Here is a 27502-nt window from a genome sequence, read left to right on the forward strand (position 1 = left end):
TATGCTTTGCTGTCATTTGTTAAACTAATGAGAATTAAAATCCACTGAGAAGGCTCCGTTTTATCCAGGGGAATTAATGCTGTTTCATTCAAATCTGGCCGGTCTTCTAGAAGGAAAAGTCCCTATTAAAATGACAAATATGACCTTGACCCTGAGGACAGTTTGGTGAAGACCCATGAGGTTAATGTTGTATGCATATTTCACTAACATTTGACCAGTGCTAGAGTGCTGTGTTTGAGTAATCGCAATTCTTTGGATTTTTTGAGGGAATGAAGGATGATGGACATCACACCTTTGCATAAGCTCGTAACACTACACAAAAATACAGCATTTTTAGCATTCTGCTGTATTCACAAATAACAATAAATTACAGTACTGTTTAAGATGTTCTATATTTTGTATTCCCATAATTAATGTAGAATAACAAGTTCTGAAGTCATGTTTGCAACATTTTAACAGTATGCAGAGAAAAGCTATGTTACTTGCTATGACTACACATCACGTCAATGTAGATTTTTAAAAAATGCTTTTAAGAGCATGAAAATGAAGTGAAGGTCCAAATTCACAAGATAAAACCTACAGAATCTTGAAGAAAAGAGGACCTGATTCTATTAATAAACATACAGAGATGCAGCAAGAAAGATATATATTTTTTACCTCCCATTCTGTGTGAAAGTGACAGAGAAAAATGGAGAAAAATTGAGTTGCTGCTCTGTCAGATGAGTCAGAGGCTGAGCCGTGACACAGACAAACTCTGTGCACCGTCATGGGTTGCTGATTCCAGTATATGTCCGTTCGGTTGATTCAGACAACAGACAAAAAAAAGGTTGAAAACTGAATGACTCACTGGCCTCAAAGAGGAAACCTTACACATTAATACAAAAACTGGACTTTGACAAGAACATAAAATATGATAAAGAGCATATTTTATTAACAATTTGACTTTTTCTCTGCAGTTCCGAGAGTCCTAATCCAATGTTAGTGATGTCTTCTTTTTCTAAATCCAAAAGCTCACTCTTTGAAAGTCACTGGGACTGTCTTTAAGTAATATAGGGGCACGTCCCCCTTCAGAGCCCAAAACAGTCAATCCATCACATCCCACATTATTCAGTAAATCAGTAAGAGTCTTGAGGTTAACACATTCCAGAGTAACTCCTTAGTGCATTCAGGTTCGTATACTTAGATTTGCGTTATTTACCCCTTTTCAGTTACTGTTACATTTTACTGTATTTGTTGTGAAAAAAATCTCCTCCATATTTGTTTTGCATTCTGTCGTTTATGAGTCGCTACATACTAGCATCAAGTGCAGCTCAGCTGGCAGGATTGCAGAGAAGAAAGCTTTTAGTCTGTGGAGGTGTGCACAATTTTGAATTTGTGGGTGAAGAGGACATGAACAACATCACAGTCAAATCATGTTGTAGCTGGATGATAGTAAGTATCTGACACTTGTAAAGAGATCTACTTCATATTTTAAGAAGCACTTGTTAGGTGAGAAGGTCTGCAACACTGGTGGCCCATTAAGGTGGAGAATCATAGAAGTGCTACAGCTCCAACTTTTATTTCAGCTTAAAAAAAAGCTGTGCTGAGAGACATGCTAAAATGCTTGTTGCTGGTTGTATGTGAAGAAAAGGTTACCAGTATTAACAAGCTGTGAAATGAGGTAAAGTCACTACATCAGGGGTAGGCAACCTTTCTGATGGCGAGTGCCATTTAAAATTTCCTCAAAGTCAGTGTGCCATATGATTGTATTAGCAATAAATTTAATAACACTCTATATGAACAGTTACACACTATATAGAACCACTTTATAGAATTATATTTGTTTGCAGATGTTGGCAGCTATCAGCGAATAGTTATCAGCTATTTTGAAACAAAAAAAGACACTTTTTATCCATAACAGCAAATGAACTGTACAACAGAAAATACAAATGCTATTTATGGTCTCCTCACAACAATGATAAGAAAAATAAACTAAGCCAATATGGCATGTTTGTTAATACAGAGACACACATGTTAATGTGATCTCTAGTCTCCCACTCAGAGACACAGGTCTCCGAGCGTCCAACATTCAGACGGCTACCCGAGGACACTCATGTGAGAGAAAATCTGCTCACGCAGACATGTAGAGCCAAATACTGTCAATAAGGCCTCTGCAATGTTCTGAAGACAGTTAAACTTGTCAGGTAGTGATGTCCAGCAGGTGAACATGCAGCTCCGTGAACACGCACAGCTGTGGATTCCAGCTGCTTTGATGTCGCATTAACTGGCATTAAGACAAATCTAGCTGCTCATTAAAGATTTCTGGTTTGATCAGAAAATAAAACATTGTTCCACACACCTGAAAGTCCCGAAAACGCATTGTGTCTCAAGTCTACGGATGTATCCGTGTATTTCCGTGGTGCTGATGCTGTGCTGAGCGGACAGCTCCTGAAGCTTTTGAAGTGTCGGAATGTGGAAAGCTAACAACGTCCCTCTCACCAGTAGGCTAAGTTATTTTTAGCCAATTACAAGTTGAATCTGGTAGTTGGGGTTGTTAGCTAAGATACCGTCATTAAGAAGAGGCACAACTAATGTGTCTATGTGAGCTGATTTGCGATGTGCACCGCTGGCGCGGCCATTTATTTTTTGATGCACCTTCTCAAATTAATTCACCGCGTGTCGTGCCCAGGGCTGGACTGGGACAAAAGAAAACAGCCCGGGCATTTTGACTAAAGACCGGCCCCCCAGGTATTAAAGCCATAAAGCCTTTGAATGAAAACAAACGCTGTTGTGACAGTGATGTACAGTCTTGTTGGTAAATGTATGATTTCTATACGTTTAGATGACAGCTTTGGTTGTAAGATTCAGATAATTATTTAATAACAGCCAGACATTTTAAATGAAAATAAGAAAGTATTTCTTTGTGCCCCCCTTTCCCTGTTACATTCTGAAGTGGATGAAGCAGACTACACAAACTCTATAAAATATAACCAACAAGCACAAGTGGTAACACTTTAACTTTAACTGTAACTGTAACTTTTAATGGCAACAATCATGGTCTCCGTCACTAGGATGAGTCTTTTTGAATGCACTATGAGGACAATTTCGTAAGACGTGGTCCCAAAGGACGGTAAGGCTCAGCTCAAGGCTTCACGCTGGGACTTCAGTAATCAGTGTGTGAGGTCACAGTGACCAAGCCCATCTCTTATACCCCACATTTCGAGAGCCACTGAGGTAAGGGAACATTAACATCTCAAAAAACTGTCAGTAGCCCACTGTGACTGAATGAACATAACAAAGAACAGAAATTCTTCATAATTTTACTGAAAATTGGGATCTTTCACGCAAACTATGGGCAAGCACAGTAATCTGCTAGCAACTATGGCAAGTAACTGGGTGAAATTATGACTAATTTCACTTCCAGCAATCATTTTCTAAATGGCCAGTACCTGATCAATTACAATTAACTCTAGGCTAGCAATGATACAAATCGGGCCCGGAATCAGGTACTGAAGGATGCAACCATCAGCCATCAAATTAGATTACACATTTTAAAATTTCTAAATCATACAGTATATGACATCTTGATATCAGGTACTAACTCAAAAGTTAATATACATACACAACAGGGTCTTTAGGAACACTCTTAACTTTACCTTTGTCCTTTTCTCGAAGGTCGTTGAGGTATTTTAGAAGCTCAGCGTTGGCTTGAACACAGTACACTTCTCTCGTCTGTAAGCCTCCTCCACAAAGCCCTGTCAGGTTGCTACGTCGACGGTCTTGTTGGCTCAGCAATGTGTCAACCCGACAGTCGCTCCACTCTGTGGTTCTCCAGGTGTAACTACAACGTGAACATAGAACATGGAACGATGGGCAACAGTGAGAGAACCAACCATGCGAGTAATGCATGTAATGTAATGCAAGATAAGCATATTTACAATCTTGCAGACATCACTTTACAACATAAATATGCACTTGATGTTTATAACCAATGTTGTCTACACTCCTCAGTTTATGCAGCCTTTACAAGGATGTGAAGCATCATTTTATAGCTGTGTCTCTGAAAACCTACTAGATTTTCAGACACATCAGTGTTGGACAACGATAAGTTGCTTAATAAACTGTTGAAATAATGTAAATACATTTTTTGAATGTGGCTAACACAAACATTGCTTGCACTAGCAGCTTTCTTTCTTGTGGTCCTGTATTGATCAAGTCAAGAGATTAAACTTTGATACAGCCTGTTTGATAAAGCCTGCTTGTTTACAACTTGTCAGAGAAAGAAAAGAGTGTTGTCCTCTGCAGTCCTCTTTAAAACAAGAGTTAACAGGCATGTATATTTGTAAATTAATAAGGAATAAAAAGTTTGTCTAGCTGACCACTGTATCTGGGGTCAACTCGCAGATGAAGCCACCATTTAATTGTCTAGTCCGCTAGTTGTACATATCCCCAACAGAAACATTCGGGATGGGATTAGGATCACACACAATTATAAGTTGATATATGCTGAATCATCTGTGAGAATGCTTTTAATGTTTTAATGTATGGGTGTGTGTAATTTTCTGGAATTATAATATCCTTACAGTCTCCATCCATTTGTCTTTACTTTGTGTCTGGCACCAGCCCAAGCACTTAAACTAATCTATCTCAATATGCTGTCTCACTTACACACATATACGCAAATAAACACACAGGCCACCCAGAAGAGCAAATTAGCTGGGTGGTGTGTGTAAAGGGAACTCAGCAGGAAGCGTGTGTTGTCTCAGTCAGGTTGAATACCAAACACTTTGGGTTCGCTGTATTTGTGCCTGAGCCTTATATGAATCCCTGCAATCTTTCTTAACCATGCTATAAATAAGAGGTGGGTATCATCACAACATCACATGCAGTTCTATCCCTGTGAAACATGAGCTCCTGTTGTGTACCATGCTATGAATTCCACATCTACACTTTACTCAATGTTTTTTTAAGTCCCTGCTCACTCCCACCTGTGCTCCCTGCATCTCTTCCCTATCATCAGGAGTGACTCACGTGGCACAGGGTGGTATGGATTCACCCTGAGGTTCACAAGATTCAAACTCCTCCAGGAGTGGGCACTCCGCCCCCTCGCCCACGGGGAACTGGAGCACCTGTCTGGTCCGAGTCCGATTGCCTCTGGGAGATTCAGGGTTCATGCAGGTTTTGGTGCAGGGGCTCCAAATGGTCCAGTCGGTAAGCTTGCAGTCCGTGGGGAGAACGCATGACTGGATGGTCAGTGGAAGGTCCCTTGTTAAGCACATGCTGGGAAAAGATAAAAAGGAATGACATGAAATCTTAGTGATATCATAAGAACATTAATGCAATATAAATTTGGACTGTTGGTTGAAAAGAAAAGAAAATATTTATAGCTCTAACAAAACTATAAATAAAATAGAGAATATGCTACACTTGTAATTGAGCCCTTGAGCCCCAGTCAACCAGCCAACCAACCGACCCCTGATCCAATTATGCTTTCATAGGATGAATGACAGGGTAAGCTATCACCCAGACTCTTAATCCAAATGTTCAAAATAACTACAAAAATTAGTAATCTAAGTAACATAAATTCATGTTTTTATTTCAGAATTGTAACTCAATAGTTTTAATAACCTGAACTAGTCAAAGGTCCAAAAGTATACAATGTCTATCTATAGTTTACACTATTATTCCCATTATTTCTTTCACGACATGAAAATCATGGAACTGAAATAGCAAATAAACTCATCTCAAATGTGTTCTGGCCTACAGGGTTGTTCAGTTTAGATCAGTTGCTCAGGTTGTGTTTTGTTTATCTTTTTGTTAGTTTGCTGATGCTGTGACACCATGAGTGCAGAGGGTTACTGTGTCCATAACTGTCAGTGATTACCACAGACAGAGGTTATAAAATTGTAACTGTCTAAAGTGATAGCATTACAAAAAAATGACGTTAAATTAAATAATAACTGAATTTTCAGAACAAAGACTTCCAGATATTTTTCTTTTTATCACTTAAAAGAAAAAATAGTTAAATTCATGTAATACTTTAAGTAAAATAGCATGTGATCCAAATGTTTAAATCTGAAAACATTTGGAACCTCTGCATATAAATGTGGTTGCTGGTCAAATGGCCATGAACACATGAGCACATGCAACCAAATGCTCAGGCCACTGACTGCTCTAAATGCTCAGTTTGAGACAGTTTTTTCCCCCTACTTTTGGCTCTGTGTGATGCTAATGAGAGACGATAACCTTAATCTCTGACTGTGCGTGAAGAAGCCCACCCACCTGCTATTCAAGCCTTTTTTTTGCAAGGGGCAACAGCTTGTTTCAGAGAGAGGTTGAACTGAGAGGATGTAGGAAGTATAAGATCGAGAATGATTACTTTGAATTGTGCAAAGCTACGCTAGAAGAGTCAAAGGAAAATAGACGGAACTGAAAATGAGTATGGAAGATCCAACTTAAGTTGTTTTTTTTTCAGAAAAAGAAAGAAAAAGGAAAATTATAAGAATTATGAATGGATATTATAAGTCAAGAGCAGGGTAATCAGTTTTTGGATATAGGCCGACATTTAGCATACAGATACAGCATTCGTGGTAAGAAAGCCGCTAGAATAGAATAAAATAATCCCTTAACCCACAAGGGGAAATCTGGGTGTAACACCAGCAAGAAAGACACATATACAAACAAACAGTACACAAGAGACAGAACAGAAACATACACAATTTTTACATATTTACATCAAGGACAATGGTTACCAAAAACAGACTACTGTACCGTTACTAGATTAAATAAAATTAAATGAAGTTAAGAGGCAAACCCTGGTTATAGTGTGAATCGGTTGATAAAATAGTGCAAATTACAGCGCTGATGTAAACATCTATGTTTGTTGGGAGCAGTTTTGATTGTACAGTCTGACAGCTGCAGGGAGGAGGACCTGCGGAAACGCTCCTTCATGCATCGAGGATGCAGCAGTCTGTCACTGAAGGAGCTCTGCAGTTACATATATTAGTCAGAATATAATGTGTTAAAATGTTTTTCTTAATAAAAAATACCAGATATCAGCATTGTTGAAAACTGCCTGTAGATTCATTGACTTAATGAATCCACTTAACCTTTCACTATTCTACTTCTTCATCCAAGTCATGCGGTGTACAGCTTGCTGATGCCTCATTACAATGGCACTGAAGTTTTCAGCAAGCTCTCAATTCTATTTTAATGTCAATGTGCTAAGTTGCCTATTGGCGTAAGACTTTGCATCAACATGTGTGATACCACACATGAAGCTTTGAACCCTTCGCCCTTAACTGTCGTTAGCTTCTCATTAGCATACACACTGCATAATCAGTTTCACATTAAGAGTAAAAAAGGAATGGTATGGCACGGTGTGTGTCATGTGTTAAGACAGCCAAAACAACTTCTGATCAATCGCTCACAAACATCTTTTGATCATCTAAACAGTATTTAGACGTAATGAATAACCCGTCCTCTTTGGGTCCCTTCCGAATCATTAGAAATTTGCTCTAACTAAAGCCGACTGCTTTCTGGTACTCGTTCTCGATGTCTCTCCCCTTGAGGCAAAGCAGCTGACGAGCTATTAGTGCTAATTACAGCTCTGCTTCATTTAGAAACCTCTCATTTAGACGTTGCCACCACACTTCACCTCCAGCAACTCAGACTTTTGGTATAAATCAGGAAATGTATGAGCTCAGTTGTGCTGTCTTTTTTTCTTTTAACTCCTGTGTCTTCACTGATTAAAACACCTCTGCAGTCTTTGAAGTGCTACTGGAGCGACACTGTGAAAAATCTTAGTTCTGTTTTTCTGCCAAACATGCTTGGTGTGCCGGCTCATCTTGCTTGGGAGGAAAACAATGAGGAATTTAAACAGTGAATGTGGCGCACAGAGGGTGATGGCTCGATTTCCTGTCTCAGATGGAACTTCTTGTGTTTTTAAAAAGCCCCCTAATGCAGCCAGTGACCCATTTTCTCAGCAGCTGGATCCTTTGAGTCGTTGCCGTTTGTTGTGTGCATGCCCAAGCATTTTTGTGGAGATTTCAAAGTTGCGAAAAGAAGTCATTATTTCTTCATCTCAGTCATTCAGACAGAATGAGGACACAATCAGATTCTATTTAAATAAGTAGATGACATCTGAAAAGTGCTCATTCTTAAGCATGTAGGTTTAATACATATACTTTCAGCAATGGACTCCAACAGACAAGATGCAGACAGCCAGAAAGTCTGCATACTGTAATTCAACACCTGTACACACTTGTTACTTGAATGTCAAATGACCAAAAAACGAAATTGATGTGGGTCAAAATGATTAAAGCAGCCTTTTTTTAATAAAAGAAAAATATCTGAGGGATAGATGTGGTCTCAAAAAATAAAATTAGTCGATCCCTGTACGACCTTCCCCATATGGAAAAGAAATAGAAAAAACTTATTAAAGACTTGCATAAGATGTGGCCTACTTCACATAGTGAATCATATAAGACTTATATGATTTACTCATGAAAGTGGCCACTTCCTCGTTACTCTCACATATTGTTTTAGTAAGTATCCAAAACATACAAGTTTCATTTATATAATTTTTCAAGGGATCTTATATCTTTTTTCACTCTTGTATGCTTTTCATACAAGTTTCACACAAGACAGATAGAAACTTTATAAGATTTATATATATCTTTTCCATATGGGTCTGCATCAAATTAAGTAAGAAACAAGCCCAATCAACAGGACAGCAGCTCAAGTTATAAGGAAACTGGCCTGTTTAGGATGAGTTGTCGGCAACAGAGTAAGAAGCGACTCACTGACAGATGTTCATCAAACGAAATTGGAAATGAAGTGAGCAAGATGTTTGGAGAGCACCCGGTCCGCAGATGACTGTTTTTTCTTTTTTTGCTGCACTGGGAAGTTTGTTCCACTTTTTTTTTCCTTTTTTTTCCGCAAGTGGCAAAAACAACTATGAATATTTTAGAACAAGAAATAAACAAGTCAAGGATTAATATTTATGTTCCTAAGGGCATGTGAGTTGTTTTCACGGCTCCTTTGAAATATTTGATCCCAGTTAGTGCTGAGAGCTTGGCGCAAACAAAGCATTAATGAATAGATTTAGTACATAATTGATTAAATCTTAGAGTACAAGTGGTGTGTGACTGAAATGTGATATGAATAGAGGCGTGCTCTATTGGCACTGTCACCAAATCCTTCTAAGAGATCAGAGCCGTCGCAAAAGCACAAGTTTGAAGGGAGCAGAGACGACATTTTAACTTAATGTCAGTCAAGGAACAGAAAGCGAGAGGATGGATCCAAAGAAGCAGCTCTTTAAAAGAATAGCTGATTACTTTACATTCACTTAGTAAAGACATCAAAGGTTTACACCAATACATGTTACAGAGACTTATTGACACCTGTTTGGCGTTTTACAAGTCTCACAGGTGTAATTTGCAATTTAAACTAAACTGTCCAGACTGCATGCACCACATCCTCGGATCTGTAAGATCTTAGTGAGCACAACCTTTGAAGAGTCAATAAAATATACCCTGTTTATAAAATACCAAAGTTAGTACACGAGCAATGAAACTTTGGTTTTTGCTTTCATGCTGACCTTACGCTGAACAACTTCTATATGTAATTTTTGTGTGGCTGATAATGACAGTAAAGTTGTTTTTTGTCATCTGTATTAAGTTAGTCTGTATATTTTCGTCTTGGCTATGCAAATAGTGATGGTCAAGCACTTGAATATTGTCAGCAGCTATTTCAGCAAGAAACATTCGGGCAAATAATGGCAGCTGTGGTGAAAGGGTTGTTCCTTTTACACTCTGTTTTTTTTTTGTATGTTTTCACCATGGGCGGCTAGGAAGAAGGTAGAGGTTGGTTGAGTACAAATTTGAAGGTGGTTCGATCCTCTACTCTTCATGTCAAATTATCCTTGGGCAAGATACTAAATCCACAGCTGCCCCCATTGGAGTGTGAGCGGCAAATGTTAGGTTCAAAGTGCTTAGGCATAGAGAAAAAATGTTATTTCATAAGAGAAAAGTAAAACTGTGTGTTACTATTTCCACGCGTTCTTATACGTTTAAAAATGTCGTGGAAAGATGAAAAGTATTCAAAGGTAGGAAGGCATTACGACCACAGTCAGACAGCAGGCTTTCAATAGCCTCTTGGTGGTATTTACATTCGGTGAATGGGCTGTGGTTATGGGCTGTACTTTACTTTGCATCCATTCACACATACATTTATGCAGCACTTTTCATACTATACAAACAACCAGTCTGCAATTTGTGAAAAAGATCAGGAGCCTCAGTAGAACATGTAGACTATGAAGGCTACTAGTGTGTTGTTAGTCATTGCTGCTGTCAATATAAAGTTTCCAGAGTAATTACATTTTTTTAACTAGAAGTTAAAGTTTGGAACTTGAACTTAACTGTTAGATTGGAAAAATCATAAAACAAAATTGTGTAACAATCTAAGTAATTTACCTTTTTAATAATAATTTCCTATTATTCTATCCCACATGGGATGCAAGGAAATGACAATACAAAAGGTTAAATGCTAGTTAAATGCTGATCAATCTGGCAAGGATTATAAAACCATTTCTCAGTCTTCAATGAGAAAGATTATTCATAAATTCAAAAAATTAAAGGCTGTTTCCAATTTTGGCTGGATTGGATGACCTAGGAAAATTTAACCCAAGGTCGGAGTAGCAATGCTAAGAGAAATAGCGGAAAACCCAAGAGCCACATCTCAGACCTCACATAGCATGTTATTCATGATAGTGCAACTATCTCGAGAAAGGTGTGTGTCTTATTTGGAAGAGTTGCCAGGAGAAAACCTCGTCTCTCTAAAAATAACATGGCAGCCTGGCTTAGATTTGTAAAATTGCATCTGAACCAACCACAAGACTTTGCCAACAATGTCTTTGGACTGATCAGACCAATGTGGACATGTTTGGCCATAATGCAGAGTACCATGTGTGAAGAAAATTCACAGAATTCACCTGCTTGCTGCTACTACTGCACATTCACCTAATGTATATACTATTTATATAATGTTCTTCTTCTACCCCCCCCATTTTTGCACATGTCGAGGAGCATTTCAGGTTACATCGTGGCTCAAGAGTTGGGAGTTTGCCTTGTAATCGGAAGGTTGCCGGTTCGAGCCCCGGACAGTCTTGGTCGTTGTGTCCTTGGGCAAGACACGACACAAGACACTTCACCCATTGCCTACTGGTGGTGGTCAGAGGGCCCGGTGGCGCCAGTGTCCGACAGCCTCGCCTCTGTCAGTGCGCCCCAGGGCAGCTGTGGCTACAATGTAGCTTGTCATCACCAGTGTGTGAATGGGTGGATGACTGAATGTAGTGTAAAGAGCTATATAAATACAGGCCATTTACCTTTTTTTTTTTACATTTCACTGTGTGTTATACTTGTATAACTATGCTTGTGACAAATAAAGAACCTTGAACCTTGAAAACTAAACACTGCATATTAGCGCAACCACCTCACACCAACTGTCAAACACTGTGGTGGACGGGTAATGATTTAGGCCAGCGGTCTCCAACCTTTTTTACGCCACGGACCGGTTTATGCCCGACAATATTTTCACGGACCGGCCTTTAAGGTGTCGTGGATAAATACAACAAAATAAAACTAGTACCGGTTTTTATTTATTCATAAAACACGTGAAAATACCCAGGAAAACCGAGTTAACGATAAAAACGATAACAAAATAACGCTGAAAACCGATAAAAACCCTGAAAACCATACATTTCACACCTGAGCCTCAACTCTCGCGGCCCGGTACCAAACAACTCACGGACCAGTACTGGTCCGAGGCCCGGAGGTTGGGGACCGCTGATTTAGGCTATAAAAGAAGCCCACACCAACTCAATGACTTCAATTACTTTGCAGCCATTGAGTCAACTGCATACTCTTTATACTCTTATGTTTACTATGAATACCTCTATGTAAACTGTCTCTCACAGCTAAAGTGTGGCAGAAACAGGAAAATGATCTCAAGCACACAAGCAAAATCACAAAAAAGAATAGAATCAAGGTGTTGCAATGGCCCAATCAAAGTTCAGACTGCAACCTGATTGAAATGATTTGGATAAACCATAATAGCGTTGTACATAAATAAATGCCTGCAATCCTCAATGAACTGCAGCAACGCTATGTACTTTAAGTTATAGCAGCTAAAAGTGAGTCATTAGGTGCACTTAGATTCAGACACTGCTTCTGTATTTTGGTTTAATAGTTAAATACATTTTGAAACAATGTAATATGTCATGTGATGTTATTTATCTGTGGTTGTATTTACCTAATTTTACATCCCGGTAAAGACTAAATATTTTTTATTCATGTCCTGACTGGAAAAAAAATCTGAGAAAAAAGTCAGAATTCTGACTTTTCATCAAAATTATTTTTTTTCAGAATTCTGAGAAAAAAGTCAGAATTCTGACTTTTTTCTCAGAATTCTGACTTTTTTCTCAGAATTCAGGAAAAGAAGAGAAAAAAAAGACGTGCCCACTTTTTTTTCCAGTGGCCCTAATCCTCTTCCGTATAGAACAGACAGAAAATGTACCTTCTCTTTTTAGTTTTTTTACTTTCTTTCATACCATTATTGTAATCTTGGCTTGCAGTATAAACTGTTTCAACTTGCAGTGGAAAACCAACTATATCATATAGCTGTCAAAGTAGTGTTAAGCACTTTGAAGTATAGGTAAAGTATGTCCCCACTCAGGATAAAAATAAGTAAGCATTGGAAAAGATGCGTAGACCAGATGGGAAAAACCAGCAAACCACACCTAGCATACAACTCTTGTCTTATCCAGGACACAAAACTAGACTGATGGAGGCATCGGACTAATTTTGGGGTTCAGTATTTTGCCCAAGGACACTTGTGAAGCAGATCAGCCAGACACCTTGCAGTGACTAGCCACAGTCGCCCAGCTTGGCTTTTTCATTTTGGTACAGCAATGCAATCCTGCGATCTTCCCAGGATACAAAATGTATGCAACTGTATATGAGCTCATTAGAGATAATGATTCATAATATCAATTAGCCAGTCAGAAAAAATAGTTTCTCCACAACAGAGTCTGTGGGAGGGACATTAGACTTTAGCACCGACTAAAATTTACTAGGGAACAATAAGTCTGATGTTTACTTAATGAATATAAGTTTTGAGAACAGTATACTGCTAGAGTATCTCTGTTGTAATTAATCATGTTAATAAAAAAGATACAGTGAAAGGTTTCTGTTAGCAATGCCCTTCTATCAAATACGGTGATCTCTAGCAGAGAGGAGAGTAAATGTTTGATGGGCATTTCAGGCAGGAACTAGAGTGAGTGAGATGGAGCTGAGAGCTATTTGATCTATCTTATTTTGAGTCAGACAGTGTAGCTCACAGCTATAATGTCAGGGCAAAAGATTAGATTCCCCATCGGCTTAGCAGTATAAGCACTCGTACAGTTAAACCGTGTATTTTGGGTAAAAGTACCCACTGAAGGTGTAATTTAGTGACCTATTTGAATAGTGATTTGTTTGATGTGGTTCCATTTTTCACTTTATGATATTGCTTTACAATTACTGACTTATTTTATCTCCCACTCACAATTGATGTCTCTCAAACCAATTTCTTTATCTATGTCTTTAGAGGTTTCTTTTAGTAACTTCACTCTTAACCCTCTCAAGGCAGGCGTTGCAGATTTGCAACAGTTAAAAACTAACAACCTGATTACCCCACATACATATTTTATGAGTTTTTTTTACTCAGAAGTACCACTGCAGGACTTGGTTGTGCATTAGCAACAAAAAGTTTAATTTGAGCCTGAGAGGGTTAAATCACACATAATGACACTAGATTATCCACTTGTCTGTTATGTGAACATGCCGTGTTGTTCTGCAGTTCACTCTTAAGCATAAAAAGATTTCCATTTGCAGTAATTGCCCCGACCCCTACTATGTGCATAATTGGAAACCTGGACATGGGGAGAGGAGCAGCAACAAGAGACAAGAACAGAACAGAGCAGGAGCATGCATGACAACAGATTTGACACTGATGATGGAACGTTATGAAACAGCACAAAAAGGAGGACCTGGAATGAAGGTGGGTTGCAAAGCAGCTTGGAGCATGCAGCAGGCTAAAGCAGCTTAAATAGAGTGTCTTTATAATAACCGTACCTGAGCCTGGATTGTCTGAACTAAAATATATTAAAATGGAATTAAAAACAATTCGGTTTTTATTTCCAGAAAATTATGTTTTCGGTTATAATGCAATATTTTTCACCTCTTTTAAAGCTTTGTTTTCTTCATTGGCGTGGTTATGCCTCCCATCTATGTCTGGGCAAAATATGTGTTTCATACACAAAATATACTTCCTATTGAAATACTTTAACTATATATCCATGCTGATGATTTGTATCCATGAACACACACACACACATGAATTAGATTACTTTTTTGTGACTATTTCATGTTTTCTAATGAGGCCGAGCTGAGTGGAAAACAAGCAACACAACACATCAGGAAGAAGCTGAGAAATCTATATTTTCCTGATTTATTTTGGCCATGTCAACAGACCTGCTAACACTTTGGATCTGTAGCATTCATCAGAATGTGGGAGAAAATGGAGGTCCTGTCATTTATATTCCTGATCCTATATCCTATGTACATTTTTGGATAGTATGACATGAATTTAAAACAAAGTAGTAGTAGTTAGCATCGTCGTCTCACAGCAAGAAGGTGCTCCACCAGCCTGACCGGGCCTTACTGTGTGGAGTTTGCTTGTTCTCCTTGCGTCTGCGTGGGCTCTCTCTGTGTACCCCACTCGTCACCCAGTAACTATGGAATAGACTCTAGCCCCTGCACAGTCCTGAGCTGGAAAGTAAAATGTACGGAGGTAACAAGTTCTGTACTGAGTATTCTGTTTTTTTGTATTGCATATAAACTTGTTTAGATTGAAGATTTTAAACTAAAAATCATCTTTCAGTTCACCATGTGTCATATATTGAATATAGGGATCCAATACATCTCTCTCTGAGAAGGCAGCTTTGATAGATTGCACCCTCTGGCAGGAAGAGCTACACATTAAAGTCCAATGAAATGCAGAGTGGCAGGGGAGCCATGTTTGGCCTCATGATAGTGTTTGGCTATGATATACACTGCATTCCCTGCTTTATGCTCTGAAAGGCACTGTCAGAGAGCTCTCTTTGTTTGTCCAGTATAGGCTCATCCACACCCATAGGGGCCTGTAAGGATATAGATGACTGAGGCTGCACTGCAATTAATGAATTGTTTGTGTAAACTGTGCCTTTAACCTATATCCTTGGTTACCATAACCTTGTTCCTTCGTTTTTTTTTGCAAGAAAAACATCCTTTTGGTGGCATTTTGAGCAACGCTTGATTTGTTCAATTTTTCTTAAAACATCTGATTCGAAACCACAGGGCAAAACACTGAAAATTGCCATATTTCGAAGTACCACACAGATTCATAGTTCAGATTGATCTCATGTCACAAAAGGAGTTTTTCTTTTCCACTTCCATCCTCAGAAGTTGACATGAAATACAATGTATGGGGAGTTGTGCCTCATTGCTCTGACAGCACAGCAGTGACAAAGACACAGCGGATAAACATCCTCCCCTGCATGTCACTTCATGACAGGGTGAAGAAAAACTTTCAGGAGGACAAATTTGGCTTCATGTTCAGAAATTCACCAGATGAACCTTCTGACAACAATAAATGGACAAACATACAAATACCTAGAGTAATCAATAGTCAGCAACACAAAGAAAATATGAAAACAGAGATATTGATTACATTAGGCAAAAAGCCTGAAAGGCAGGGGAAACATGCTTTAGTTTAAAAATTCAGCAAAAGCATTTGCAGTAATACCTATGAAAGGAAGCTTAAATTTATGCTGAGGGGGAATAAAAGCACACATACAAACAAAAAACCAACAACATACACATTACTACAAAAATATTGCCACTCACTTGCGTCCCACAGTGCTCCCATTCCTATGGATGCAAGTCACCTCCCGATTCTGGTAGCCCACCTGAATGTCCCAGAAGGGACTCTCTTGCCGGTTGAGGCGGTTCCTGGTACGCTTCTTCTGGATAAGCTCCCTAGTCTCGGGATCTTTTACTCCTGCCCTCTCCCGGAGCCCTTGCCCTTTGCCTTTCCTGCGTTTAACTTGGCGAGCTGTCCGAGTCTGCGGGAGGGCACAAGAGTTCCACGGTCCAACCCTGAGACTGTACATGCCCTCTGGACCTGTGCAAGGCCCTGGTTTGCAAGACTGGAACTCAGTCAGGTTGGGACAGGCAGCGCCTCCAAAAAGCGGAGGGACTAGGACACTGCGCACTCTGTTCCTGAGGCCTGTTCCACACGTTTTGGAGCAGGATGTCCATGGCGAGTACTCAGAAACCACACAATCCTGAGGGCAAGGGATCAAACATGCCTGCTCTAGACGAGGCTTGGGTTCAAAGTACTCACAGATGGCATCCTCTGCTGGAGATTCGTCTGACTTGAGTATGCAGCCCACCTCCCGGATCTGAATGCCCTCTTCGCCTCCACTGCACGTGAACTGCCGTGGGGCCCCAAAGGTCCTTGCTGATACTGGCACGCACTCATTCCAGGCACCCAGTTTCCAGTCATAAAGGTCCTTGTGCCAGTCGCACACACGGAAACAGTTTCTCTGGTTTGAGGGACGCTGTGCCTGGTCACAGTTGGTGTGAAGTGTTGTCCAGCCATCCACATGGGCACACCAGACTGCCCGGCTTTGGCTGCCACCCAGGCCGCAGTCGCTGCCCATACATCTTCCCCATGGACCTGGGAAACAAATGAACAACCTCAAATCACAATGAAGAAACATAAAACAATAATCCTTTCAGCTTTAAATGACAAGAAAAGCACTCAGGAGCATTGTAAGAAAACTTGTAAGGAAATTCTAAACACAACACATCACAATACGGCTTTGAAGAAGCAGGAAATTATATTAGCAGGAATAAAAGATGCTAGTCAGATTGGAGGAAGTGAAACAAAACAGCATAATGCCACAGGCTGGACTCGATTGAAAGTGTAGAATAAACAAATAAGCCATATTTATCCTAATAATGATGAATGGAAGGCACTAATGCCACTTCATGTGTACCTTTAAAACAGAAATCCATATGGAAGCATCAGTTAATCAAATGCTTGAAACCTAATTCTAAACCAAGACAATTTATTTTCTTTTTCTTTTTCTCAGCTAAGAAAAAGGCACATAATACATCTTCAAGGATGACACAGTAAATTCACAGACTCCTTTAATATGGCCCTTGATGTAAATGTGCTGAAAAGCTGTCAGCAGCTGAAGTGAGTGCAAAAATGTGTCATATTAAATAAAAATAATCCGCCGCCTTGTTTTTGCACGACACTTCGGTCAGACACAGTGATTCTTTCTGCATGGTAAAAACTGGGTGGCTGCCATTGAGGCGGGGAGGGATGATTAGGCAATGCAAACACAATGTGCAACAGTAGAGATTATAGGTGATCAAATGCAAGTGTCTGAAAGTTAATTTACAGGGGCAATGAGTTATCTGTGGCGTTTATCAAAGTCTATTGGCAACCAGCAGAAATTGCCACAAACATCAATAAACGTATATTTCTTGGTACACAAGAGTTTGGCAAAGTCTTCCCTTGTCCCCATTTACTTAACCCTCTCAAGGCAAGCGTTGCCGATTTGCAACAGTTAAAAACTAACAACCTTTATGAGGTTCTTTTTACTCAGAAGTACCACTGCAGGACTTGGTTGTGCATTAGCAACAAAAAGTTTAATTTGAGCCTGAGAGCGTTAATGACAGCACAGACTGAACAGACAGTACATAACAGGACTAGAGGAGGGGAGAGGTTGCTGTATATGTGGTTTAATAATTAAATATACTGCTGGTACTGACTCAGGAATACCGACATGTAACCTCAAATAAAAAGATGTTCTATATTTTTCTTATTGTCTGAAAGTTCAATTACAATGTCAAAATCATGACATGATCTTGTTAAATGATTTGTTGCAGCCTGTTTAGATTAGCCTCCTACCATTCATCAGACCCCTCTTTAAAGTTAACATAACACGCTTGGCTGCTCAAAGGTATCTTTTACAAAGAAAAGCCATTATGACAAAATATGTAAAAGTCTTTATTTGGCAGCTACAGTTACTTCTAGTTTTCTAAAAATAAGCATTTTTTCTTAAGCATGTGGCTACAATACAACCGGACCTTATCGCTAAGTGGTTTGCTGGCATGTGGTGAATAACACTGGCCTACAGTCAAACTGCTTTTGATATAAATGTAGTCAGACATTACTAATTTAGTGTTACAGCAACTGAAAATTATGCTTAAAATTTTCAGTCATTATATGCTATTCTCTTAGTTTAAAGATCAAAAGTTATCAATCAAAACCAAAAAATGACTTAAATACATTTTGACTGTTGAATGTTGGAGAAAAAAAGGCCCAAATGGGGATATGTGTTGATTTTCAGGTGACCATTCGTCCTATAATATGCATCCAATTTTCCATTTTATATCACAATGTACTGTTCTCTTGTGATTGTTAGTGATGAAACCAACATTTTTTGGATTCTAGATCCAATCTAATCCAAAATGCTGCAGCAAGAATACTGACAGGGACTAGAAAGAGAGAGCAGATATCTCCTGTTTTGGCTTCCCTTCATTGGCTTCCTGTTAAATCCAGAATTGAATTCAAAATCCTGCTCCTCACATACAAGGTCTTAAATAATCAGGCCCCATCTTAACTTAATGACCTTGTAGTACCATATCACCCTATTAGAGCACTTCGCTCTCGCTCTGCAGGCCTACTTGTTGTTTCTAGAGTATTTAAAAGTAGAATGGGAGGGAGAGCCTTCAGTTTTCAGGCCCCTCTTCTGTGGAACCAGCTTCCAGTTTGGATTCAGGAGACAGACACTATCTCTACTTTCAAGATTAGGCTTAAAGCTTTCCTTTTTGCTAAAGCATATAGTTAGGGCTGGACCAGGTGACCCTGAATCCTCCCTTAGTTATGCTGCAATAGACATAGGCTGCCGGTGGATTCCCATGATGCATTGAGTTTTTCCTTTCCAGTCACCTTTCTCACTCACTATGTATTAATAGAGCTCTCTGCATTGAATCATATCTGTTATTAATCTCTGTCTCTCTTCCACAGCATGTCTTTTATCCTGTCTTCCTTCTCTCACCCCAACCGGTCGCAGCAGATGGCCGCCCCTCCCTGAGCCTGGTTCTGCCGGAGGTTTCTTCCTGTTAAAAGGGAGTTTTTCCTTCCCACTGTTGCCAAAGTGCTTGCTCATAGGGGGTCAGAATCAGAATCAGAATCAGAATCAGAAAGGGTTTATTGCCAGATGTTGAGCAGGTTTACAACATTAGGAAATTGCTGCGGTGCTTCAGTGCAACATACTGTCATAAAAATATAAAAATAAGAATAAGAATTAAAGTGCTAAGTGGATAGATATATACATGATATATACATGAGTGCAGGTGGTGATCAGTGCCAAACCTGGAATGATGCAGTGAACACAGCGTAGGGTCATGTGTTAGTGGTGGGAACAGTCATATGGTTATTGTTCATGTGTCCGACAGCAGAGGGGAAGAAACTGTTCTTATGGCGAGAGGTTCTGGTGCGAATGGACCGGAGCCTCCTGCCTGAGGGGAGCAGGTCAAACAGACTGTGTCCAGGGTGAGAAGGGTCAGCTGAGATCCGAGCTGCACGCCGCAGTGTCCTGGAGGTGTACAGGTCCTGCAGAGATGGGAGTCTGCAGCCAATCACCTTCTCAGCAGAGCGCACAATACGCTGCAGTCTCTGTTTGTCCCTGATAGTGGCTCCAGCGTACCACACAGTGATGGAGGAGGTGAGGATGGACTCGATGATTGCAGTGTAGAACTGCATCATCGTCCGTGTTGGCAGGTTGAATTTCTTCAGCTGCCTCAGGAAGTACATCCTCTGCTGGGCTTTTTTAATGACGGAAGTGATGGTGGGCTCCCACTTCAGGTCCTGGGTGATGGTGGTACCCAGGAAGCGGAACGAGTCCACAGAGGTGATGGGGGTGTCAGTCAGGATGATGGGGGGGGAGTGGAGCTGTGTGCTTCCTGAAGTCCACAATAATCTCCACTGTCTTCTGGGCATTCAGCACCAGGTTGTTGTGGCTGCACCAGGACACCAGACGTTCATATGATTGTTGGGTTTTTCTCTGTATCTATGAAGCGCCTTGAGGCGACTTATGTTGTGATTTGGCGCTATATAAATAAAATTGAATTGAATTGAATTGAATAGATAATTGATGAAACTGACATTTTGCAATGCCACAACATCCCACCTAGGCTCAACACCCTGACCTGGCTTGGACAGCTCTAATTAAATTCGGAGCAGCTGTTATTTATTTTAACTGATATAAAATAATGCTTTATTTTCTAATGTGATGTTTCATATTAAGTCTGTTCTATACCGACTGTTTCCCAATTTTTAAGATGTTGCGATTTAAAAAACTTGTTGGTAACCATAAATAGACACAAGTTTGACAATTTAGTCAAATTGAAATTGAAACACCTTGGTATTTTAATTGTCATATCTGGATTCAGCACATTTTAATCTGCATGCTTAGAGGTTAAATTGATACTGCTGATTCCTTTGCAGAGCATCTGTTAGTGTAATGCTTCAAATCCACAAGGAGCAGAAGTATCCGTCAGCATACCGAAGGTCTAGTAATGTGCTGCTTAAAACAGTCTCCAACAAAAGCACTATTTATTTCTGTTTCAAAGGTGTTGCTAAAACCTTTGAGCATTTTAAGTTTTAGCAATCAGCCCCTTTCTACTTATGGATAGTTTAATCGCATCCTTTGTCTGATCCTAAGTACTTTTGACCTTAATGGAAAACATCGTGATGAGATGGAAAGGTAAAGGACAACTGAAGGACAATTTATAGGGACTTAGGTAAAGTAGTGAAATGACGTGCTCAGAGAATCCGGCTGCACTTATAGTAAGTGGATTAATGATATGGTTGATGACACACCATTTTATTGTAGTAAGACTTTACCTAAGATCTTTGTTTGTCTTGTATAACAATAGAGACCTTAAAGGGGCTTCATAAAATGGATTTCCTGGACTCTACTAAATTAAACTGTTTAGGAACAGCATGTGCGGGTGGGTATCTCTGTCTGAGATGATCATATTAGGAATATGCCCTCTGAATATGCCTGAAACGGAGTATTTAAAGCAGTTTGAAGGCTGAGCTTTTGTCTCATGGCCTAAACTCATTATTTCAACCTTTGCCATGTTTAAATTAAATACAAGCATGCACTATTGTAATACAGGGTGGGCCATTTATATGGATACACCGTAATAACATGGGAATGGTTGGTGATATTAAAGTCCTGTTTGTGGCACATTAGTATATGTGAGGGGCAGAGATGGGCAGTAACGCGTTACTTGTAACGCGTTACTGTAATCTGATTACTTTTTTCAAGTAACGAGTAAAGTAAGGGATTACTATTGCAAAATCGGTAATTAGATTACCGTTACTTTCCCGTAGGAATGCTGCGTTACTGCGTTACTAAAACCGTGATTTTTTTTGCGAGAATGTCTCATGACAGTGACGTAAGCAAGTGCGACGTTGGTGACAGCAGCTGTGTGCAGATCAACAATGGATAATATATCGAGTGCGGGAGAGAGTATGAGCGTGCAGCGTTTAAAGCGTGGAAGTACTGACCTTACTTTGAGTTTGATTCCATAAAAAGTGACAAAAACATTAGCGTCCATCGTGCGTGGGAAGAAAACTTCTTTTTACAGCGAAAAAAAACCCCTAAACTTCCGAGCAAGCACCGAGTAGCTACGACGTAATGGGAAACTCACAGAGACACTCGCGCGGATTCTTCAACTGACCGCAGCACACCTGCACCAGGGTAACCCTCCGCCTACCCTGCTCCTGCTTTACAGGTGAAAATAGAGCAAAAGGACCGCTGAGTCTTTGACTTTATTTATTTTCTGCTGTGTTTTACTTGCATCTGTTTGAAAGAGTGAGTGAAAACACAAAAAATATTTTATTTTATGTGCTGGAATGTGTAGAAAATAGGTTTAAATGTTAAACTAATTTATTCAAGTCAGAGAATGTTGCATATAATTAAATGTTTTGCTTGATGCATAAAGTTATAAGATTAAAACTGATAAAACAAGTTTTAAAAAGAGACTTTTCCATTTGATTACATTTTGTATGATGGATTATGTAGAAAAAGTAGAATTGGGCTGAAAGATCTATCACTTTATCACCTCTTCAGGTTGTAAATCGTGTTTTTAAAAAGTAACTAAGTAACTAAGTAACTAAGTAATTAATTACTTTTGAAAATAAGTAATCAGTAAAGTAACGGGATTACTTTTTTGGGGGAGTAATCAGTAATTAGTTACTGATTACTTTTTTCAAGTAACTTGACCAACACTGGTGAGGGGGCAAACTCCTCAAGATGGGTGGTGACCATGGTGGCCATTTAGAAGTCGGCCATCTTGGATACAACTTTTGTTTTTTCAATAGGAAGAGGGCCATGTGACACATCAAACTTATTGGTAATGTCACAAGAAAAACAATGGTGTGCTTGGTTTCAACGTAACTTTATTTTTTCATGAGTTATTTACAAGTTTCTCTTAGTTCACAGCCATTGACATGTCAAAGAGATTAACATGAGAGGAGTGGATCGAAATTGTGTTGATGTCTGGTGAACGCAGTAACCGGGTCATTGCAGCAGATTTCAATGCAAGACACCCTACGAGACCACCCATCTCCCATGCTACAGTTAGCAAACTGCTTGCTAAGTTTCGTGAAACTGGTTCAGTGTCGATTTGCCAAAATGTGGACGCAAGAAAACTGTCACTAATGAAGAAACATCAGTGGCTGTCCTAGCTTCACTCAGCAAGAGCCCACAGCATAGCACTCGCCGCATGTCACTGGAGAGTGGCATTAGTCGAACATCCCTTCGGCAGATATTAGCTAAATGGCACCCTTACAAACTCCAGCTACTGCAGCATCTCAACAAGGATGACCCAGATCGGCGCACAGAATTTGCAGAATGAGCAAAACAAAAATTGGAACAGGACCCTCAGTTCACGCAGAAGATTTTGGGGCGACTGTGGCTCAGGGGGTTGGGAATCGCATCTGTAACCGGAAGGTCGCCGCTTCGATCCCTGGGCTCTCTGTCCTGGTCGTTGTGTCCTTGGGCAAGACACTTTACCCTACCGCCTGCTGGTGTTAGCCAGAGGGGCCGATGGCGCGATATGGCAGCCTCGCCTCTGTCAGTCTGCCCCAGGGCAGCTGTGGCTACAACTGTAGCTTGCCTCCACCAGTGTGTGAATGTGAGAGTGAATGAATAGTGGAATTGTAAAGCGCTTTGGGTGCCTTGAAAAGTGCTATATAAATCCAATCCATTATTATTTGTTCAGTGATGAGGCAAACTTTTATGTGAATGGTGAAGTTAACAAAGAAAACCACCGCTATTGGTCTGACACTAACCCACATTGGATGGATCCCTCCAAGACTGTTGGAACATCAAAAGTGATGGTTTGGTGTGGTATATGGGGTACAACGATAGTGGGTCCATTCTTCATCAATGGAAACCTCAAGGCCACTGGATATTTGAAATTGCTACATGATGATGTGTTTCCCTCTTTATGCACTGAAGCTGGCACGTTCCCTGAGTTTTTCCAGCAAGATGGTGCACCACCACATTATGGGTGCCAGGTCCGAGCCTTCCTAGATGAACAGTTTCCTGGAAAGTGGATTGGTCATCGTTGGCCAGTTGAATGGCCCCCAAGGTCTCCCGATCTGACCCCCTTAGACTTTTATCTTTAGGGTCATATGAAGGCAATTATCTATGGTGTGAAGATACGAGAGGTGCAGCACCTGAAACTACGGATACTGGATGGCTGTGCTGGCATTTCTCTGCAGTGTTGCTATCAGTGTGTGAAGAGTGGGAGGAGAGGGTTGCATTGACAATCCAACACAATGGGTAGCACATTGAACACATTTTATAAGTGGTCAGAAACTTGTAAATAACTCATAAAAGAATAAAGTTACGTTGAAACCAAGCACACAATTGTTTTTCTTGTGACAATACCAATAAGTTTGATGTGTCACATGGCCCTCTTCCTATTGAAAAAATAAAAGTTCTATCCAAGATGGCCGACTTCTAAATGGCCACCATGGTCACCACCCATCTTGAGGAGTTTGCCCCCTCACATATACTAATGTGCCACAAACAGGACTTTAATATCACCAACCACTCCCATTTTATTACGGTGTATCCATATAAATGGCCCACCCTGTAGTATAAATATGACAGAAAATAAGGGAAAGTATACATTTAACTACAACTTGAAAAAAAACTGAATAAAGAACACAGGGTCTAATTTATGTTTCACCACAAAAAAAGCTGACATTACTAAAACCGTCTTAACCCTGTCAGCCCAACTCAGCCGGCACACCAAGGAGGCTGCAGAACACTCATCAACACAGGGTGGCTGCACTCTGACTGTGTTATCCAAAGGCTATTGATACTACAAAGGAAAAGAAATCACACTAATTGGGAAACTTCAGTTCAATCCCACATTAACCTCTCAGCTAATTGATTACTATCCGGAGCTGAGCCCGGAGCTGGACTCTTTGCAGGAGACGGGCGGTAAAGGTAAGGGCACCTCTTGCTGACCCAGATCCAGATAAAAATCCTGGCAAGCAATCAGGAGCACAGTTCCAAAAATGGAAGCCTATCATGAAGCTGCCTTGTAGTCTGGTCTTCAGTGTCAGCAGCCAATGTGCCAGACAGGAGTCATCGTGATGAAGCATACACAGGAGCCTCTAAGCATATTTGAAATGGCTGGTTTACCTCACATTGTATCAACACGCCATTTGATCAAGTGATCTCTGCCTACTGGGAATCTACAGACTCAGCTCACAACTCATTTGTAGAACTTGTGGATTTGAGAAGAAGAAGTGAAATATATTTAGGATGCCCAGTGATGAATTCTCAGTTCAATTTAATTCAATTTATATAGCACCAAATTACAACTGTTGCATCAAGGTGCTTTACACGGTAATGCATGATAAAGACCATACAATATACAGGAAAAAAAATGGACAAGCATTTGGTGACAGTGGGAAGGAAAAACTCCCCTTTAACAGGAAGAAAGCTTCGGCAGAATCAGGCCCAGGGAGCAGCAGCCAACTGGTGTGACTGGTTGGGGTTGATGGGAGGAGAGCGAGAAAACAATAATAACTAATGATGAAATGCAGAGTGGTGCATAAACACAAAAGAAGCAGTGCATTATGGGAATCCCCCAGCACCCCAGGCCTATTTGAGTGGTTGAATTTTGACGTGATGTACATTTTTAATCGAATCCAATAATTGAAAAATGTGTACTAGAGGTTTTTGTCTTCACAATACAAACTGACAAAGACAGAGAATATTATCTTGAGAGCTGATATTCAGTTCCAAGCAGAAGAAATAAAATGTATCCAAAACCAAAAATGCAGCAGAATCAGACACATCCCACTCATATCTAATCTATCCCAGACAGAAGTTATCTCCTCTAAGACTGCTCTCTGGCACTGCCCTTCAGCACTCCTCGGGCTTAGTAATGTGGAGTTAAAGAGTGGTTAAAGGTCAAAATGCTTGGCCCTATTCAACATGATCTAAGTAGAACAGTGGCAGCCTGTAGTCTTATGTATCTTCTCAGAAGAGAAAGTTTGCTATGTCTGATCTTTACAGTTGCTTCCATGTTATGTCGCTCTGTTCAGACACAAAGCTGGAGCAAGGCCTTTTCTCCAAATGTAAATCAATGTGAAAGTCGTGTAGCTTACAGCTAACCTTTCAATATTGCTGCAGTCTGACAGGTTCATTTAACATTCTGAAAACAAAGTGTGTCTCGCCTCCATTTATCACAAAGTATTCAAAGAATTATCCATTACTGTCACTCGGCTGCACATCACACATTTGACACATGTCTGATTAGTAATCTTTTGACACAAAAAAACAGGTGTCATACAGAAAAATACAACCCACATTTGGGCAAGTCATTCAATTGTGTTACATTTATATTAATTTTCTTCTGGATTTTACTTGATATCAGAAGACAAATACACAAACACAAGCCCACATATTGATGAAACTTAACAGACGACTATGTTATAAAAGTGCATGTACAGAAGTCCCAGTTTTAGCCAAATATTCCTTTGGCTGCACATTATTGTAGATAATAGTAATGTTATTGATAACCTCATCATGTAAAATTATTCAACTTTAAGTGCTCATGTCATTAATGTGATATTTTGACTCGTGATACATCAAACAATTTTACCACTGAAAATTGTGAGATACATTTGCCACATGCAATAAACTACTGGAACAGCTACTAATGCATAATTTTGACACTTGTTGGTAGTTGTTGGATATTTATATAGGCTTAACCACCCATCCCTCATTTATAATATTTGCTTCAGAAAGCAAATTAAAAATTAATGCATGTTTGGGGTAGTGACCTCTGTCAGAGCACTAGTGTTTGAACTACATTGGCTGTCACCACTCCATAGTAAGACATGACCAACACTTTGAGAAGGTATGAATGTTGACAGAAGGGTTTTTCAGATGACCTGCAAGATTAATGTATGAGGGGAAGTGCGGTAAGAGCATAATACAGTATAACACAGGAAAATTAATTTAAGCATCATAGGAATGCTCTATGAGGTAAATGTGCTGATGCTGCGAGCCCATTAAAAAAGGACCCAAAGGCAGACTAAACAGGAAAAGTGGAAGCTAACAAAAATAAAGGACGAGTTCAAGCTAATAAATACTTACAGGAATCCCAGAAACACGAATTTTTGCACTGCGGTTAAAAAGTCCAAAACAAACACACAGTAGGGGTGTGAATACCTTTAATAAATCTGAAGATGAACTTGAGGTGGACACAGCCAGGAAAGACAGACTTACAAATATTGGAAGGGAACAAATGGACACAGGGTACGCAAAAAGACAAAGATGGGAAGTAAAACAACCAATAGTGGTAGCACATCTGTCAATCTCCCACTTCACTTTTTCTATACTGATAAACAGGATGCTGAGATACTTAAACTCAACTTGGGGCAGCAACTTGTCCCTTTTCTAGTTGTGAACCATGGCCTCAGATTTGGAGGCGCTGATTCTCATTCCCACCACTTCACACTCGGCTGTGAACATTTTAGTGCAAGCTGGAGGCCACCAACCGAATCACCTTCCAAAACGAACCAATACTGATGATTCAATGCGTGGGAAGGCAAATCAGAGTCTGCTCTATTGTGGTATTGTCTTTATGGTATGCCTGTTTATGTGTTATTACATTTAAGCCCATTCTCATTCCTGGGACATCACTTAATGTTGTTTTATCAGAGCTGCTGGAATGGATCTTTTATGGAAAAGGTGTCCTTTGTAAGCAGATTTTGATGCCTATGGTTATTGCATTGTCACATGCTACTCATC

At 39.9% G+C, this 27502-nt stretch overlaps 1 protein-coding gene across 1 annotated transcript in view; it reads right to left on the minus strand.

The window, feature by feature from the left end:
- thsd7ab (thrombospondin, type I, domain containing 7Ab) overlaps window positions 1-27502 on the minus strand; it is a 223722-nt gene that overhangs the window by 128256 nt on the left and 67964 nt on the right. The window contains exons 2-4 of the mRNA XM_082550502.1: window positions 15966-16800; window positions 5011-5259; window positions 3636-3820 (exon numbers count right to left, since the gene is read on the minus strand). Coding sequence (XP_082406628.1) covers window positions 3636-3820; window positions 5011-5259; window positions 15966-16800 — 1269 coding nt within the window. The remainder of the gene's footprint in view (window positions 1-3635; window positions 3821-5010; window positions 5260-15965; window positions 16801-27502) is intronic.

Source organism: Aulonocara stuartgranti (genome assembly GCF_965226115.1).
Source record: "Aulonocara stuartgranti genome assembly, chromosome: 11".
Taxonomy (NCBI): domain Eukaryota; kingdom Metazoa; phylum Chordata; class Actinopteri; order Cichliformes; family Cichlidae; genus Aulonocara; species Aulonocara stuartgranti.